The sequence below is a fragment of the Fusarium solani genome (genome assembly GCF_023522795.1).
Source record: "Fusarium solani strain SB1 chromosome Unknown bctg00000014, whole genome shotgun sequence".
NCBI lineage: Eukaryota > Fungi > Ascomycota > Sordariomycetes > Hypocreales > Nectriaceae > Fusarium > Fusarium solani.
The window spans coordinates 1,009,392-1,028,589 of NW_027072141.1; the positions used below are offsets into that span (position 1 = coordinate 1,009,392).

General features: G+C 52.7%; 5 protein-coding genes across 5 annotated transcripts; 2 read left to right on the plus strand and 3 right to left on the minus strand.

Moving 5' to 3' along the window:
* Nucleotides 1-4,258: 4,258 nt before the first annotated feature.
* On the minus strand, nt 4,259-8,816 carry MRS44_017800 (uncharacterized protein; the record flags this gene model as incomplete). The annotated part of the gene is made up of 5 exons (XM_065615694.1): nt 4,259-5,636; nt 5,751-7,547; nt 7,589-7,951; nt 8,498-8,627; nt 8,681-8,816. 5 exons carry the CDS (start codon nt 8,814-8,816, stop codon nt 4,259-4,261), a joined length of 3,804 nt encoding a protein of 1,267 aa, XP_065471766.1.
* Nucleotides 8,817-9,973: 1,157 nt separating this feature from the next.
* On the plus strand, nt 9,974-11,599 carry MRS44_017801 (uncharacterized protein; the record flags this gene model as incomplete). Its single annotated transcript, XM_065615695.1, has 4 exons — nt 9,974-10,016; nt 10,074-10,862; nt 10,938-11,106; nt 11,164-11,599. The coding sequence occupies 4 exons, from the start codon at nt 9,974-9,976 to the stop codon at nt 11,597-11,599; spliced, it is 1,437 nt and encodes a 478-aa protein (XP_065471767.1).
* Nucleotides 11,600-13,704: 2,105 nt separating this feature from the next.
* Nucleotides 13,705-14,914, plus strand: MRS44_017802 (uncharacterized protein; the record flags this gene model as incomplete). Its single annotated transcript, XM_065615696.1, has 2 exons — nt 13,705-13,812; nt 13,871-14,914. The coding sequence occupies 2 exons, from the start codon at nt 13,705-13,707 to the stop codon at nt 14,912-14,914; spliced, it is 1,152 nt and encodes a 383-aa protein (XP_065471768.1).
* Nucleotides 14,915-15,538: 624 nt separating this feature from the next.
* MRS44_017803 (uncharacterized protein) lies at nt 15,539-17,660 on the minus strand (the record flags this gene model as incomplete). The annotated part of the gene is made up of 5 exons (XM_065615697.1): nt 15,539-15,854; nt 16,039-16,107; nt 16,183-16,463; nt 16,778-16,791; nt 17,408-17,660. 5 exons carry the CDS (start codon nt 17,658-17,660, stop codon nt 15,539-15,541), a joined length of 933 nt encoding a protein of 310 aa, XP_065471769.1.
* A 427-nt stretch (nt 17,661-18,087) lies between these two features.
* Nucleotides 18,088-19,125, minus strand: MRS44_017804 (uncharacterized protein; the record flags this gene model as incomplete). The annotated part of the gene is made up of 1 exon (XM_065615698.1): nt 18,088-19,125. One exon carries the CDS (start codon nt 19,123-19,125, stop codon nt 18,088-18,090), a length of 1,038 nt encoding a protein of 345 aa, XP_065471770.1.
* Nucleotides 19,126-19,198: the final 73 nt, after the last annotated feature.

Sequence of the window (19,198 nt, forward strand, 5' to 3'; positions counted from 1 at the left end):
CAGCAGTGACGACATGAACCATGAACCAAGAGACGACGACATAGGCATGCCTTCAGGGGCGGCAGCGCACCCTCGTCAAAAGGGACAGAGACGGCGCAAGTTCAGTGAATCTCGGAGCGATGATCTTTGCGACTCGGACGAAGAGGAGTTGTCTGATCCTTGGAATGCAGTTTGCACGGTTGGCATCAGGGTATACTCGAAAGACCGACTTGGTCCTCCTGACGGTTAAGGATGGCATTCTGTTGGAAGAAGTATGGACGAAGCGGATTGTGTAGGCAGTGAATACACTTATTTTCAAAGAGCATGGTCTTTGGTAAGGATGTTGCCGACTGACTGCATGAATATATCAACGTCCTGCAGGTCAGGGTAGCTACTCGGCGTGAGGTTCCTAGTCAAATCAGGAGCTGCCAACCAATGTTTCATTTCGTCAGCCAACCCACCCAAAAATCCCAAGTCCACTCCTTGTCGATGTCGTCGATCTTGAACTTTACGTTCGGTGGCACGGTGCTCGAGTTTGGGTTGTCTGGCGTAGACACTCCACCTCTACGAGATGTGTACGGAGACCATCTCCGAACTCGTCGTCCTTCTTCACCAACTGTAAGGAAAAGCTACACGCCCCGATCCGGCTTGGGAAACTCTCCCAGCGTACCTTGGATGCAACTTTGAGGACATCTCTAGACATCCAGTGTTAGAGAAGGCTCGAGAGATATTGTTCGATGTCGATGCCGACTTCAATGAAAAGATCAAATATCGACTGTTGACTCCTTACGGGTGGTAGGTAACCGGCACTAGGAATACTTACGAATTCACCCCCCATGGAGTATAATCGATTTGGTGCCCTAGATGTAGTTGTGCCAATTTCCTAGTTTTCTAATGATGTATCTACAAAACCGCCCAGTGATTTCCAGACACAACTTTCTCGACGCCTCGGGGATGTATGCATGTATATTTTGACGCCTCAAGAATGATTCTGAGCCGTTTTTGTCTAGGGTTGCTATCACACTTATCTTGACGGAAGGGAATACCTGTGAGCGCATCAAAGAGTCAGGTATGCGGAGTAATGAGCCCAGCAAGCACGGTAGCAATTGTGAGATGTACGATGGGGATTCCGACCAAGCCTACTTCGGACGAAACTGTGGCAAGTTCCAAGGGTTCCGAGTGGGAATGTCAATCAGAGAACCCTTATCTAACGTCCTAACGCAGATCTAGCCATTATCGGGCAGCTGTCTACCTTTTCCACAGATGCTCACCCAGTCAAATGGATTGAGGACGATTCGGCCACTCCTCAACTCGACCGTGGCCAGTCACATATAAGGCAGACTCTTGCCCCAAGACATTAACATCGTCGCTGGGCCAGGACATGTCAATTCCCAATGATTCCGGAGGTCGACCCGCATCTGGCTCCGAGCTGGTGCGCATGCTGTCTCGAATGTGATGTTCTCACATGAACGCAATGGAACTTTGGGGTTTTCAAACGCGATACGTTACGGAGTCTCGAGGAGACAACGGTAGACCATCTAAAGCATCCACGCGGTGTAGTAAATGCGCCTCACGTTCGCGTAGCTCGACCACGCAATCAAATCAGCTAGATATACGTGAAATCACGAATTTCCCCAGCCAACCCGTGCGATATTGTACAGATCAAGATCGCTGCAGCCAGGGCAGGGCTCACGACTTCGACCTAGCGGTTTGTGTCTGTGCTATCTCGAGGCGGTGAGACAGAAATGTCCAGCCCGGTTGTACTCCAGGCAGCAGCCGTAGCTGCACAAGGAAGAAGATCTCTGGGCAGTGCATAACTGCAGAGGTCGGTCACGCAGCGTGAAGCTACGGAAGGCAAGGGGTGATTGAGGCCCTGTATGTTGAGGGCCGGAGAGGGCCCAAGCGGTCGAGTATCTGGCGGCTGCTGGTGTTGTCTGGGCAGCCGGGGCTGCCGAGGTCGGTCGTACGGGAAGTCGAGGGCACGGGGCCGAGAATGTCTAAGGCTCGCGAAGCCGGAAAGTCGAGGCTCAAAGAAGCCGGAAATACTACATAGGAAAGAGCGCCTAAAGGCGATGCCAAGAGCTCGCGAGGCTCAGTATCGTTAGGGACAGGCGTCTCAGAGAAAGGTCAACTCTCTAAATCCCTCTCTTTTGGCATCTGTTAGAGTCCCGTTAGCTCTACAACTGCGCTTGCTGCTATTTTGGCCTGCAAATATTTTCGCCCTAGCAGTACGCTAACAGCGGGTGCCAAGGAAAAGTTTTAACGAGAGAGTTGGGCAGCAGGTCAGATGTCGAGTAATCGAACCAGGGGGCGAGAATGACGGAACAATTCCTTAAACTGCTAGCGTTGCAATACTTCAAAACATCAATCGATTCGTACCCACATTCGTCTCTTTCATCGAATCTGACTTAGCTCCGCATTCCGTGTTACGGGACCGAATACCTGGCGGAGCGCAAAGCGCGAGCCCTCGTTCTCGTTGTTCGACGATATCCTACGTGGTTCCAGTCGTGTATGCAATTACGCCCGAATACTGAATGGCGGGGTCCAGCGCAGAGCCGAAGCCTCTCGGATCAATGCTCATCCGCGGCACCCCACCTCGTCAACGATGTCAGCTAGCTGGCCTCCGATTTCCCGCTTCTCTCTCTCTAACCTCTCTATCTGCGCTTGTCGACTGCCTCTATAGACACCAGCAGTTCTCGAAAAGTGCATGCATACCTGTTGTGGCCAGCTTGGAGGTTTGTGTCGCCTTATGCGATACGCATCCTGTCCTGGGGATTTGAGATCATGTAAGGAAGCTCCGCTTTGTGCCACCACCTGAATCGATTGTTTATTTGGACTCGATAGCTTCTAGGCTTCGGCCCGGGTATATTCATAACCGCTGCGAAGTGTTGAAGAGGATGACTCACAATAGGCGAAGCAATCTTAGGCCATCACAGTCAGGAGAGTGCCTGTGCAGTCCAACGGGATGCAGAAACAGAAAAAACAGCAACGAGCTGGCTCACGGATCAAGAGAATCACTCAGCAGCGTAAGCGTCGGTTGCAACCAAAAAACGAACTCTACGAAGTGGGTGTTTTGAAGGCCACAAGTCAGCCATCGCCCCGAGGGGATCCCAGTAGATATGTTTACATATATTTTGTGAGTAGAAGCAGATACTGTCTGCAGGATGGCCGCCGAAAGGAAGTCTGTTGGGAGAACGTCGAATTTAGAAAAGGATATGCGGCTAGGAATCTGGGAGAATTAGCGGATCTGGTGATTGGAAAGATAGTGGACCGGGCTGAAAAAGAGTACATTCGGGGCGAAGTATAAGTCGTCATCTCCGGCCACCTAGGTAGCGGGTAGATGGAGACAGATATGTTTGTGATTAGCGATAGCTAGCATACGTCACCAAGCTACGCGGCAGACAGTCAAGTCAGCGCCCGCGTAATATTATGCAGTTTGTTTCTGGAAACGGATGGCCTTTGACTTGTCTCCAGCCAAGGACCTGTTAGCAGCGGAAGTTTTACTACCCAAGGCAAAAACTCTAGACTTTCGCTCGTGGGCGGCACGTGGAAGCGTGTCTCGCTCGTGATCTTCCTTCCTCTGTCGCTTCATGTGTTGGCCGACTTCGAACCAGCTGTTGCCGGCCCTGGAAGAGAAGAAGCACTGACATGCGACTCTCGCGGTCCACGGTAGTTTGGGAGTAAACTGTGGACATCCTATCGTTGATGATCCTGCATTGTCTGGGCTGATGAACATCGAGGCCGCACACTTCAGTCAATTCAGCCTTGCTGCGACAGGGCAAGCACGAGTTCGGTCGTTGGTGGATGCTACTCACTGCTATTTCAACCTGGTCTGATTTCGTAGTACTTTGGGGACTTTCTGTATTATTCGAGCCAACCTGACTCGGCGGTGGCTCAGGATTGGGAACCGGTTGTTACGCAGCATGCATCATTTACTCGACTGCTGGAGAGATCAGGGTGGCTAGTCAAAGCAAATCCATGGCGTCAAAGGAGGAACGGCGATCAGCAGGTCAACAGCGGTCGACATCATCCTTGCGTCTCTATACAAACACAAGGCAGTCGCACCGGTCGCAGTTCTCACGCATGTCCTCTTCATGAAACGACATCTAGGTGATACTGAATTGGGTGAATTAGCAACTACCTCAGTTTTCCTAACCAAGAGCCCCTTTTCCTAATCAGTGACTCTTCCAGAGGGTCATCGCCGGACCGAAGGGCCCCCCCAATAAGCGAGTATCCTTGGCCAAGCCTGAGCTTCAGAGTAAAGTCTCGGGCTCTTGCCCTACAATGGCATCATCTTGATGCCGTTCTTTCGCTGCATCTTCTTGTTTGTCACGCTGCTGATCGTCTTGGCTGCCGTCGAAGAGCTGCCAGCCTTGCGGCCGGAGTCGGTACACTTCCGCTTTGCCACTCCACCCGTCCAGTTCTTGCCGGCCCGTTTCTTACTCCCCGAACATCGCACGTTACCTTCACCGCTCCCGTCGGACATCCTCGGCCATTTGACTAGCCTGCCGTCAGTCGCCCCGTCTTCCGATACTTGAATCGACAACATCAGCTTCCGCTGTCCCGAGAGAAACAGGCGGTGTGTCGCTCCGAGTTTCAGGTACTGGATTGCCATGCCGTGATTCCCAACGTGGTTGTTCTCATCGAATACCTTCTCGGCGGACAGTTTGTCGATAACTCGGATGAGCTCATGCTTCTTAAGGCTCCTTGCCATGCCATACCAGTTGTCCGAGAGATGAGCCGCATAGGGCGGATACTTCTTCCCCATCAGGATGTCGGCGCATTGCACCGCTGTAATCCGGCCCTGTGCCTGGACGACGCGGATGGCAGCAATCGCGTGCTCGGAAAAGTCCTGCTGCTCAAAGATCAAGCCCGCCTTGCAGTTGTCACACGTCTTGCGACACTGTCCCGCGGTGAATTCCTCGCCGAAATACCGAAGAATTTCAGCGCGCCGGCAATCAGACCTGTTGTCGCAGAACGCTGTGACACGGTTCAGCATAGACATCTGCCGCTCCTTCTGTTCCTTGCTCCCTTCGCCGTCGGCGATCAGCTTCTTCAGAACCCTTATATCCCCCTTGCCGTAGAAGAGAATGCAGTCCGACGGGTTGCCGTCTCGACCTGCGCGACCAGTCTCCTGGTAGTATCCTTCCAAGCTCTTTGGAAGTCCATGATGCATGACGAATCTCACATCCGGCTTGTCTATGCCCATACCGAACGCAACAGTAGCAACGACAACCTTGACCTGACCCCTTTGCCAGCCATCCTGCACCTCTACCTTTTCCCGAGGGTCCACGTGTGCATGGTAATGCCTGGCCATTATCCCCTGTTTCGTCAGGCTCTCCGCAACCTTCTCTGCATTCTTCCGAGAGATGGTGTAAACAATCCCGCTCTGATTCCGGTATTGCAGTCTGATCAGCGAGGCAATGCTGTCTATCGTCTTATTGTTTGTCGTCTTTGGGCGAACTTCGTAATACAGGTTTGGGCGATTGAAGCTCTGCGAAAACGTTTGGCACCTGTCCATCCCGAGATTGTGCCTAATGTCGGCGATGACATTCTGTGTTGCCGTCGCTGTGAGAGCCATGACCGGCACGCCAGGGTATCTCTGGCGGACCTGGCCCAGAGCCTTGTAGTCTGGTCGGAAATCGTGGCCCCATTGACTGATTCAGTGGGCCTCATCAATGACTATGCGCGCAAGCTTGCCTCTGCCATGCAGAGTTTGCATCCCATTGTTGAAAGCAGTGCTCTTGCTGACCATCTCGGGCGTAACATACAGGAGCTCAACATAATCCTCCGGGCTTCCCTCCTCGAACGCAGCCATCACTTGCCTCCTGTATTCGGCAGAGCACTCGCCATGGAACGCGACAGCCTGAATGCCCAGCCTTTTCATGTGGTCGACCTGATCCTGCATCAAGCTGAGCAGCGGCGACACCACTACGGTGACACCCTGAGTCTTGCCAGTCTTGACAATAGCCGGTAATTGATAGCACAGGGACTTGCCGCCACCCGTTGGCATCAGCACGAAGGCATCTTTACCCCCCAATGTGGCATTGATCGCCTCAAGCTGGTTATGACGGAACTCTTCCATTCCGAACCGGTCTTTGAGCATCCTTCGGACTTCAGGTGACCATGGGTGATTCATCAGCTCAGCAGGGATTGATCCTGGCGCCACCGAAGGCAGTGCCTTCCTCAACGTGGCTCGAGACCCTGCAACAACTCCGCCGTTGGTAAATGTCTCCGACTCCGAGTAGGCTTCTCCAAAGTCTTGCGAGACGGGAGCATGGGTCTGACGAGCCTCGTAATCTTGTGCAAAAGCAAGCATCTCCTCGTCGTCGTTCAATTCGCCGAATTCAACGTCGTCGGGGAGGTGATGTATCGCCTGAGGCCTCGTCTGACTATCTGGTACCAGGTTGCTGGCAGCTTTGGGCACCGGCTGGGGCTGAGGTTCATCCAGATCGGAGAAGCCGTCATCATCAGCATCCAGCCCTCCTGCATCCACAAGCATGGAATTCACCGCCGAGGGCGTCGTTGCCGGCTCTGGCCGGCATGGTGCACCCGTCTCTCTTGCCGGTATGGCATCCTTCGACGCCACAGACGCGGGCACGGTGACGCTGTCCTGAAGCATGTGCTGACCGCCCATCACGACCGATGGTGCAGGAGGGGCGCCGGAGGTTGGTTCCCGGAAGGTCTCAAGGAAGCCAGCTACGTCCAGCCCACTACCATCGATTGTTTCGACAAGGCCCTGTTCCACCGCATGGATTTCATCAGTGAGGTCGTCAAGTCGAACCTCGTCCCCATCTGTGTCAAGGCCTTGGACGTAGGCCTGGGTAATGGTTTGGGCAAGCTCTTCACGATTCCTACAAAGGGCCCTGTACTCATCCGCCGTCACAGCGAGATCCCTGATGGCCTTCTGTTGTCGTAACAATCGCTCCTTTTCCGACTTGACCTCGCTTCTTTTTTCCTTCGGCCAGCGTTCGCTCATCGCTTTCATGAACTTTGCACCGTTTTGCTCAATGAGCTTGTCCATCAACTCACTCCATCTGGTCAGGGCCGACGGTTCCGAGCTCAGCTGATACAGAAGAGCCGGCACTCGACTCGACTGGGAAGGAGGTTTACGGGGACGCTCGGCAGACAAACCCCCGGGGGTCGCCTCGGTGGTCTGCCAGCTGCCGCTTGTCGCCACGGCGTGCGCTCTGGAAGCCGCATTTGCAGGACATGTTTGGCATTGTGAGGGTGAAGCAACGTCTGCCAGGGCCCGAGGCACGGGTGTCGGCGCTATGTGCGTACCCGATTCTGTTGTGCTAGTCGTGGGGATCTCCAAGAGAGCGATCGAACTATTGTCAGGAGGCGTCATCAAAAACTTGTCGCGGGGCTCGGGAATGGACGGTTCACCCCTGCCATCTGTGAGCTGTGGAAGCGATCGAGTCTGATGAACGGCGTCGGAAGCTTCCGATCTTGCATCAGACCTTTCCAAAGAGCTTGATGCTTTCTTTGGGGAAGGTCGAGTGCCAGTGATGGGTACCGTTTCCTGCTGGGATTGTCGCTCGCGGGCGAACTGACCGTGCACACGCCTTGACGGCGATGCTATGGCATCTGAGTCCTCCTCGCTGACAAGTAGAATTTCGGCCGAAAGAGGATGTTTGCTCCCATCGCGGGTTCGGTGTGTTTCCGTGCGGCACGATCCGCCGCCTCTTCCACATTTTCCAGATTGACCTCGAGGGCTCGGAGCAGGGGGGAGGTACCGAGAAGCTGATAGATGTCTGGAAAGTCGCCCGAATCGCTGGATTCTTCCACGCTGGTCCCTTTGCTCTGCCTGTCTTTACCGCTCGACGCAGCTGGCTTTGGTCGAGATGCGCAATCTTTGCCCCAGAGTTTCCCATCGCTACCGAACGATAGCGAGCCGGAGGAGGCAACGGTGTGATCGGTAAGGTCCAGGTACGCCGCACCGTCGGCGTTGAGGTTGCCGGACTCCAGACTTGCGTATTGTGATATCACGCGCTAAAGTGATATTCATATTCATATTCACATATTCGCAAAAAGTGTGCTAGAATATCACCCTAGCACTTTAGCACAATTGATATCACTATAGCACTTTAGCACAATTGGTATCACTATAGGGTAGGGAGCTGCAGCCTAGGCTAAAGAAGCTGTGGTTGGCATCCTATCACGTCCCACGGAAGGGCATGTGCATGATCAACTTAGCAAGAAAGATTGAATCTAACAACTCGTATTTAGATTATGGGGGAATTCTGCGAATCTAAATACACTATGAAATCCTATGTTGTGTTAAAAATGTGATGAGAACAAGGGGGTGTTGAAAAAGTTCATTGCAGTAGATCCTACCAAAGTACTGTAGATAAGATTAGATAATCTTATCAGATAAGGGTGCTACACGGCCGATAGCATTTTAGCTATCGTGATATCACACTTAGCTGAAAAAAAGTGTGATATATATTCACGGTGATATATATCACTTTAGCACTTTAGCACAGTGTGATATCACTTTAGCATATCACAATACGCAAGTCTGCCGGACTCGGGGCTTCTCGCGCGAAGCGGTCGGGTCTGGGTCGGGGTCGGAGTCAGGGTCGGGTTCTTCTTGGGCGAGGCGCCTTGCGCATGTGTCTTGCCAAGATCCGACCTCGATGCGCCTGGACCCTCAGTCAACATGGATTGTCTCTGCAGCACCCATGCATGCACTTACCGAGATTGGCGCGCTGGGTAGGAGTATCTTGTCGGGCTGAGCGATCAGCGGCGATGGAGCTAGGAGCGAGAAACTGCTGGGATCTTGAAACAAGACGAGGCTTCCTAGATTTCGAACTCGACATCAGGCGGGTCATGGTGTGTCGCCCTCCGATATCATCTCGTCCGTATCTCGAAAGCCGGCGCCGAGCTCGCCTGGTCCATTGGACGTGGCCGACGCGTCGTCGTTCGAGCGCGTTCCGGCGTCGGATCGATTTTGACAGCCCAACACGAAAGCCTCTTTGTTCTTAGCAATCCTAACGTTATGAGGGGGACAATTCAGTTTGGAAGGTATCTCTGCCTTTCTGAATGCATGCATGTATGGTTTGTCTCGGCCATCATCTCGCCACCCAGGCAGCCATCAGGGTGGTGTTGTCTAGCGCGTCACGCGTCAGCTCCTTCGGCAAGTACAATCACGCCCGGGCTTGACAGGCCGTTTCGCACCTCTGCCAAGCTCATGCCTCGACCAGGTCAAGGACATTTCCAATAAAAACCATCGTCTCTGATGGTCATTGGCAACCCTGACTCAAATTTGATCAGATTGATTAGATTGATGCTCTATATCATTCCGTGGGTTGTTGTGGCTCAGTAATCGACCTGCGTACCTCGAGAATACCCCGCACTTTCAACAGTAGTCAACCAAGGAACGCACTATTCCTGTTCACTGTTTTCTACCTAGCGCTCTTGCCTTTCTGGCACGCTCATTGCGACCGACCCATCTCAATTCTCCCGAGGGCGTCCAGGACCGGGGCGGGCTCTGGACCAACTTTGTTGTAACTGGTCGAAGGCCCGGAACGAACAAACCCTAAAACGGCTAGCCCCTTAGACACAAAGCTCAACAAGGAGGGACTCAGGCGAGAGCCTGATAGATACCTAGCCTTTTACAATCGTAGCTCATGTAAACAAAATTGTCGTCTTCGTCCGTCACCACTGGGTCGCAAGTCGAAAACCTCTGATGGACGAAGCTAATGCCCGACAGAACCCGTCGCGAATTCAAACAGAATAGCACTTACCACGTTAGGCAATGGTTTTTGCCCTCGTCGGTATCCGTACATGTGTGCCACGACACGACGCGCTTCAGGGGTCCGCGCGGCCCACCGACAGGTTAGGACGGAGCAGCCTCCACCACGACCGTTTTCCCGCGACGGCGTCTCTCCCACATCCATGGTGCGAGAGTGCAACAACATTCCCGAATGCGCGCCTACTCATGACGACGACCCTAGTATGGGCTCGGAGGCCGCTTCAAGTTATCAGCATGAGCAATCATCCAGCGCGACGATCGAGCAAGCGCCTTATCGGTAGGCGTGGGTAGAACGACGAATCATAGTAGGGATGGCGCGCTGAATGTAATCTAGCAGCTGCCGATTTTGAACAGGACGGTGACTTCCAGTTTACCCGCAAGTCAAAGAGGACCAAGAGGGAGAAGGTAGAAGAGCCGGAACCCGCCAAGAAGGTTGAGGGGGTGGGGAGCCGGACGTCAGCGGGACCGCGTGCTACTAGGGGCTCGGCGATCAATGGGAGCATTCCGGAGGAGAAGGGCGTGAGGACGAATGAAACGATTGCAGCGGCAAAGCCTGCGACGAGGAAGTCTACGAGACGAAAAGCAAGCGCTGATGTGTCAAACGAAGAGTCCTCACTCGAAATTGTCGAGGGACGAAGCAGGAGGAACGTACGACTATTAGGAGAAAAGTTGGAAGAGGCAGCTCCCGCGCCAGGGTCAGTTGCTGTTGCGCAGACAAATGGCGCACGTCATAAACGTGGAGGTCGCGCAAAGGCGCCTCCTCGCGGGTCCCCAGAGCCGGATCAGTCACAGCAGAACGAACCGTCGGTGCAATCAAGCACAGTCGCCCTCGCGATGAGCGACACGCCCGTCATCAACCGGAACAAGGAGATGCGAAAGAAGGGCAACACCAACCGACGTAGCAGCTTGGGCATGAGGGGGCGAAGGGCCAGTTCCTTGATCGAGAGTGGCCAGACGGCCATACCACACCGGGAAGTCAACCCGGCCGAGTTCTACAAACACATTGAAGCCGAAGGCCTGACGGAGCCTCGTCGGATGAAGCAGCTATTGATCTGGTGTGGTGAACGTTCTTTGACAGAGAAGCCTCCTCGCAGAACGCCAAGGTCAAATGCTATTCTAGGTGGTGAGTAGTCGAGATGTATCTGTCCATCTTTCTGCAGATCCTGTTCCAGGGGCCCAGCTTGCTAACACTGAACAGCCCGTGCTATCCAAGACCAGCTTCGCAAGGACTTCTCGTCTCGGTCCGAGCTCTCGGACTGGTTTAGTAGGGAAGACGACATGCCAAAGGCCCCTGTGGTCCTGCGGGCTAATCCCAGGAACATGGAGCTGGATGAGAAACGGGTTCAACTGGAGATGAACGTTAAAAGGTGTGTATAAGATAACTGGTGCTTTATCCTGAGACTACAAGTTCTGATTTTGGATAGACTACAAGAGGAGAAGAAGGCGTGGCAGGCAATAAGAATGCCACCACCCGATGTACCGCCTCTCTTCCCTGAAGGTGAAAATGGGCCTGTTGCTCTGCCCGATTTCGATTTTCTGGATCCCGACGAAGGCAAGATCAGGGGACTGCTGGCAGACGAAGCTGCATCTTTCAACGCAGTTCGGACAAAAACGGAATCCCGATTGGGTACCATACAGTCGTTGCTCGAATTCCAGATTGACCAACTCGCCGATGCCGTCCATAAGCTCGAGCAGCGGGTTTTGCTCGCAGGGAAAGAGGCGGACAAGGTTCTCAGCATTAGTGCCCTGCGTTTGCGTCAACGAGAAGAGAAGGAGAAGGCTGGCGCAGGGACGAGGGATATGCCTGTTATGGAGGTTCTTCGTGGCTTAGGCAGTATTTTGCCCAAGGGAGGCGGATGAGGGCCTGCTATCTCGGAACCGGACACATGAACTTCGATACTCCGGTCCTCGTCCCTTTCATGCTCGGCCCATGAAATGGATGAGGAGATGAGAAGGCCCTTTTCTTCAATCGATTCCCTCATCTAGAACTTGTGCGTGTGGATAGCTGGATGGCTTTTCGACGGACTTGGGTTGGTTTACTGTGGATTTTCTCTCTTTCTTGTTCCTAGAGAGCTAGGCATTCTATGTGCTTTGCAGCTCTTCCTTTTTGGAACAACGGAAGGAGCAAAGAAAACTAGGAGCGCAGGGGTTTAATATGCTATGTTGCTTTGTCTAACATGCATATGAGGTGGCATGAGTTGCAGCGAACCAGTGAGGTGGGATTCGGACTCCAATCCCCACAATGGCCGAAATGGGGTAGCGGGAGTTGCGAACCTGCTACTATTTCAACCACTTCAAAGAGACAACGAGAACGAGATTTTCCATTTCTGTTCTGCTTTGCCTCCGCCAAGACGGAAAGGGCGGTTAGTATGGGCAAGCTTCCATTGTCTCACTGGCACATGCCGTCGACCAAAACGCACAGTGTAGTCGAGATGAGCTTGGCGACAAGTCTTGGGCCATCAGTCGGCCCGGCTTTCCGAGCATAGCCTCTACGGATCGTGGGTTTGGCCAACAAGACCCCAGAAACCAGCATCCAATCTGGTGGGGATAGTGGAAGTGATTCATGGGAATACTATAGCCCAATGTTGACGAGACATCCGGCACGGGCATATCGGGGTGGCGGTGTCGACGAGAGTCGTCTTCTATCAATAGCTCAGGTGCAGTATCTAGATGGCACAGCCCTATGTGTGGTACCACCTGGCCAGGGTTGTGTCGTGAATGAGTTTGGGTAGACGTTGATGGCTGTCCGACTGCAGGAGGAACGTTGGAAGGAAGCGACCGTCCGTATGCTGGACTGGGTTGAGCAGGCTGTCTTAGTTCCCATAAGGAGAAGCTACCTGCCGAAGCACTGGCAACAGACGCTTCCCTGCTTTCCAACGGGGACGCAACGCCAGAGACGACGGTAGGGAGAGGCGCAGACGTCCGAAGCGCCAGATCACACTGAAGGGACCGAGCAGCCTCGTCGGGGGAGCGCGTGAAACGGAGCGTCGACGTCGGATCGGTCGGAGCTTCCGCGGCGGAGTGCAAGTAACTAAAAATGTCGTCATCGCTGATACCATGCCAGTTTAAAAGGCATCGAAGCTGATGGTTCTCTTCCGAGACTCTTCTGGCCGCTCGCTGAATGTCGCAAGAGGCCTCAATTCCTTGGAGCTCGTGGGCGCCAACTCGCTGCTCGAGCTCCAGAAGATACTCCCTCCTCCGAGCCCGCGACCTCCTCTGATTGTCTCTTATCCGAGCAAGATTGTCATTCTATGGAGACGATGTCAATGTTGGCGAAACACGAGAGGTGGTGGTTGGATCAAAGTAGGCGGCATACTGCCAGTGTCGACATTGAGCCGTCCAGTGTACTAAAAAGGATGACTGGAAGGGAACGCACAAAGTTGCAGCGTATGTAAATCAGGCTGGGGTTCTTGTGATGGCAGTGGGCGTTGGTAAGGACGCAGAGTTGGGAGAGTTTGAAAATGGCGTTGAACGCGTTTGTCCTTTTTGCCGGGTAGTTGAAAAACAGGGGTTCTTGGCGACCCACAGGGTTGCCAGCATCGCTGTCACATTGAATCGTTGCGAGGCCTTAAAGGGAGGCTTTCTTGGCAGAGATGTTGGATATGCGGAGGGCAGCGATGGTCTAGGATGGGGTGAGATCAGAAGATGATGGGCTTCTAAGTGATGCTCTGATTGATGCCTTTCTTTTTTTTTTTTTTTTTTTTCCTTCTTTTTTTCCTGGTGTTGTCTTTCACAGTGGCCTTCCCACTAGATATGCAAAGAAGCAGAGAACCCCGATAATATACTATACCCAGTACACGAATCAATCTCCATCTTATCTTGCGCGACGTTTTGAACCTCATGATCCATTGAATTCATCCCACGTAAACAACTGCTTGCCCCCGCGCGTCCAAAGATAGCTGTTTTTTCTACTTACGTAAAAATTTTAATTGATCGAGGCTCGAAAACATGTCGCGATGGGGGATATGTTCTCGCCGAATGCCGTGAGTTGCGACGAGCGAACTGACTGTGCTGCGTTGTCGCTCCCAGCAGAGCAGGGGGCAGTGATGAGGCCCATTCCACTTTCCGAGAAGGTATTGCCGCCCTGGAACGCCATAGGATGCCAGTCCATATGACTAACGTGCAGCGTAGCCCGCAGTAGTCGAGGAACGCAACGGCGAGATAGAATTCCGCGTCGTCAACAACGATGGTGAGCGGGAGAGTGTCATCATCCTGAGCGGGTTGAAATGCGTTTTCCAAAAGCAGCTACCGGAAATGCCAAAGACCTACATCGCGCGTCTCGTCTACGACAGAGCACACGTGTCCATCGCCATCGTGAGGAGGCGATTGGAAGTAGTGGGAGGCATCACGTACCGGCCGTTCGAGGACCGCGGGTTTGCCGAGATTGCCTTTTGCGCCGTCTTGTCGGATGAGCAGATCAAGGGATACGGAACACACCTCATGTCGCACCTGAAGGACTACATCAAAGCATCATCGAATATGATGCATCTTCTGACCTATGCCGACGACTTGGCCATCGGCTATTTCAAGAAACAGGGTTTCACAAAGGACATCACGTTGGATGAATCGGTTTGGAAGGGGTGCATCAAAGACTATCAGGGCGGGGCTCTCATGCAGTGCTCCCTGCTCCCAAGGATCCGCTACCTGGAGCTGGGCCGCATGCTCTTGAAGCAGAAGGCATGTGTCCAGGCCAAGATACAGGCTCTTAGCAAGAGCGACGTGGTTCATCAGCCTCCCAAACAGTGGGAGAACGGTGTCATCCCCATCGACCCCCTATCCATCGACGCGATCCGGGCGTCGGGCTGGTCACCGGAGGTGGACGAGCTGATGAGACAATCGCGTCACAGGCCGAGCTACAGGCAGCTGTCGCGTCTTCTGAGTGACCTGCAGAAACACGAATCATCGTGGCCATTCCTCCAGCCTGTCAGCAAAGACGACGTCGCCGATTACTATGAAGCCATCAAGGAACCTATGGATCTTAGTACTATGGAGGCCAGGTTGGAGGCGAAGCAGTACATGGCGCCTGAAGATTTCATTAAAGATGCTCAGCTCATCTTTGAAAACTGTCGGCGATTCAATGATGAGAATTCCCCGTATGTGAAGTGCGCCAACAAGTTGGAGAGGTACATGTGGGAGCAGATAAGTACGATCCCGGAATTGTCACATCTGGAGTAGTATGATGGTATGGATTGGCTAGCTAGAGATACCATGGTAAATTTGGCCATCTTTGAGTCTATAGACGTAAACTACGGAGTACCCGTTTCTTCTTTTTCTGAGGGGTAATCTAGGTTGATATTGATTTGGTACTAACGTGAGGTCAGGTTGATCACACCAGGAGGGCTAATCTTACAGAGTCGCGATTCGATTTGTGTTTGGATGCTGCCAATGTATTTTATATCAATACTCGCGAACCTGTGATACCGATCGCAAGATATTGTGGAAGGGGGGAGATTCTAAATGAATACTAGCTCGTACTTGTAATGGCCAGCTTCCTGGTGCAGGGTCGACGCGGCAACGTGACGGCCCAAGACGGCCGTTTCACTTTCCCCTAGTTGCATGTTGTTCCATATTTGCTATCCCCGTTCGAAACATAGCAGTTGGGTAGGGCCCAGACGCCGATTTCGACCTCTCGTACCCGCTGGTTGGGACTTCCAACACGCCGTCAGGTCTCAACACCGGTTTGCCAGCTTTTCTCCACGCCCGTTGAGTAGTCTTTATGAGGAGCGTTTCGGCCTCTTCGAGCTTACGATGAATTGCATCGCGGCGGTCAATCTTCTCTGCCAAAGAGGGGAGAGGTCTCTATTCGCCCATACGTTCTTCACCCCGCCGGGAAACAGGAAGAACAGGTCCCGCAGCTTTTCTGTGGAGCACAGCGAATCGGGGATCGAATTTACCAAGATGGTCCTTGCCGAAGGCTTGGCCCGGTGGTCGGCGCTCGTGAGGTAGCTCTGCCGCACCTCTACGTACCTCTTCAACTCGTGAAAGAAGATGAAGCAGACCCATGCCACGACGACCACAGACATTGAGAGGTGCGCCCAGTAGCGATGCGTGCTCGTCGGCCGCACGTTTCCCCACGCCAGAGTGTCTAACCCCGTGGTCTGATCCGGGCGCCGGCCTGTTGAGTTTTCCCCTTCGTCCGAGTTGAGCTGGCTACCCCGTCCGCCGATATAGTTTAATGGTACCAGCACCGGTATCACCACTACGGCAATTGGGAAGAAGATAGCGAGCAGAGTCTGTAGGTATCGGAGGAAGAAGTACGCATCAAGCCCACACCTCTTTATGGCGTCCTCGTCACGCACGTTCCAAAGCCACTTGACGGTGGTGACGAACCCGTAGCGTTGCCGTTCCGGCCGTTCGTGCGGGAGGGGCTAGATATAATTTTGACTTGCCGATTGCGCGTATCAGTATGTTGTGTGGTCCCAGGTGGAGGCCAGCGAACTCACAAAACATGGGCTAGATAGTTTCTGAGGAATAGAAACAAAAGGAACTGGATGAGAAAGATGATAGATCCGCTGCCGACAGCGGTCAGGAAGCTAACAACGCCGATGCCTCGGTCGTTCTGCGCGCCACCAGGCAGTCTGTCGTCCTCAGCTCTAGCAACGAGAAGAGCATCTGGAGATACTAATTCTATCATATGTACGAAGTCTACGATGCTGATGCGGCTGTTGCCTTCCGCCCTCTTGGTGGGTGCTTGGGGGCATTCGGGCACGAGGTGCCGTTGGTCCTGGGTGCCACAGATCTTAAAATATTTACATGCTCTGGATTTCTCGTCCTCCTAGCCGAATTCTACTCAACTTGGGCTTTAGTCCAAATTTCTGCGTCCTTTGTCAGACCCGTCGGCTATTATGCAGGAAGCATGGGACCTGGGGTTGCCCGGGATTGAAATGCTGTGAGGACTTAAAAACCTAGAAAGACGTTGGATTAGCAAGTCTATTTTGTACCAAGATACAACGGCCATTTCAGTCCCAAAACTCGAAACAAGGTACACTATCGCTATTGCCGTAGTGTAGCAGAGAGTTGTTTTGCGCACTGGCTTACGGGATCGGAGGTTGCTGTTGCTATGTTACAGTCGAAACGTTAAAGAGTAGTCACCACTGCCATGAGGCAGTCTTTGTTCTCTGAAGCTAGAGTGTGACTACATTGATGTTTAATTTGGTTTTATTTTTTTCTTATTTCCTCATCAGAAAATAGTAGTGGCGGAGGATACTATTTAATCCACAAACTCAAAGCCTTCGCCCTTCGGCTCTCCCTCTCTCCCTCTCTCCCTCTCTCCCTCTCTCCCTCTCTCCCTCTCTCCCTCTCTCCCTCTCTCCCTCTCTCCCTCTCTCCCTCTCTCCCTCTCTCCCTCTCTCCCTCTCTCCCTCTCTCCCTCTCTCCCTCTCTCCCTCTCTCCCTCTCTCCCTCTCTCCCTCTCTCCCTCTCTCCCTCTCTCCCTCTCTCCCTCTCTCCCTCTCTCCCTCTCTCCCTCTCTCCCTCTTGCTCCACAACAACCAGTAGCCTAGGGCCTTCAACACCCGGCAGCGTGCCCTATAGTGAGCTATGGTGTAATGGTAGTCATTATGGGAGCTGATAGTTCTTCCGTGATGGTTGTGGTAACTCCATGTAGGATACACACCTAGATTCGAAGCAAGTAGATGTATAATGTCTTCTGCGTTTGCACGTAGAAACCTATGCTAGGAGGGAGTTTTTCTACGCGATCGTTACCAATCCCTCGGGAAGGCTTCTCGGCTTGGCTCAATAGAGGCTCCAACTCAGCAGTCCGCAGCGCTTTCTGGTACACGCGGCGAATATCGAATAAGCTGTGTACTGGACGGTTGAGAGGTTCACCGTCAATATGAATGGTCTTCACCCCACGTCCAGTGACTTGAACATCAGTAACTCTCACTGAAATATGAAGAGTTCCATGGTGTGCTTTACTCATGTTGAAATGTATGCCGTGATGTGTTAGAAGTGTGTGGTGTGAGCGGCGCGAGGACCGGTATTTATCAGAGTGTGTCGATGTGAAGCGTCGAGGCTCGTATCGGCGTCACTATTTAGCACCTGGCCGAATTAGGCGGCTTGCTTCGTCAAAGTCGATGGGGGATACAATGGGTCATATTTAGAGTCGAAGATGAATGTCCAACACACTCGCTCTAGCGATTGTATGTTGGAAATATTACGCAGGGGTGCTGAATGCAGGTATTGATTGAACTTGATTGTTATTGTTGAGATGACAGTTTTTGTCGGGTTTATATCTCTAAATGATTCCATCTAGGACTTTGAACTCTAAGTCTAGGACTTTCAGACTGATGGTCTGAATCCTGAAGGGAAGGGGAATCCTCGGATTTCCAACAAGACCTATACATGGCTCAGTCCAGATTCCATATCATCTCTAGCTCCTCTACCATAGCTATTGCCTCTTTGAAATCCTGTCTGTTTCTGATATAGACCGCACCTAGCTCATAACCATATGTTGCACCGCAGCGACTGAGCGCAAAGAGCCAGCAGTCCTTCAACGTCACCCCGTGAACTTGGGGCATCTGCTCGATTTTCCTCAACAGCGTCGTCCAACTAATCTTGTCGTACATCACCACTTCCCGGAGACTGACTTCCTCCAGTGTTGATTGATGGCAGAGAAGTAAGCCAACCAGTTCCGTTTCGGTGACCTCCAACCGGGTTAATTCCAGTTTCCGTAGCTGGGGGATTGACAATATGTTGTAAAGACATGGAGAAATAGTTTGGATATCGAAGTCGTTGCTGAAGGCCAAAGAAAAGTGCGCCAGGTGAGGAAAAAGTCCAATGAAACGGGCAAGATTCTGACTCCAGGTAGGGGCGGAATCATTCTCCTCGGAGGTCTTCTCAAACGGTGGAGAAACAAGTAACTTTAGAGTCGTAAGACTGGTAATGTCACTGCGACTCTCGGACTGCGCCATATGCCCCGGTGGCAAGTCGAGCAGGTGGAAGCCGATTGGGGACTTGGTCTGGGGCTTATCTTCCTGACCAAGGTAGATGCACAATTCCTCCAGAGGAAGCTTGCTTGCATTTGCAGCCGTAAGCATGACATGCAACACATGCTTCACAAACCGTTCGCTATCAGCATCGTCATAACCTAGGCCTCTGTCGAGTTCACCTATTTCCCTTTCTAATCGTGCGGCGCCCCAAGGAATACATGCATCGGTCAGGAGGAGTGTTTTGCAGTTGCTGAGGCGACTCATGGCTCGTCCAAGTGCTTCGATATCAAGGCCTGATAGAAAGTCCTCTTGGGCATCGAAGTATCGACGATATGTAGTTGCATAGGATTGGTTGAGGATGTCGTCGCCATCATCATCATCGTCATCCTCTGGCCACATACTAAGCTCCCCGCTAGGCCACAAGTCAAGCCCATCCGAGTCTGAGTATCCAGCCATAATACTCCAGAGGCTTTGGCTTTCCCCGAGTCGTCTTCTGGTTCTGGGAAGTGATCGGCGCAGAGTCCCAACG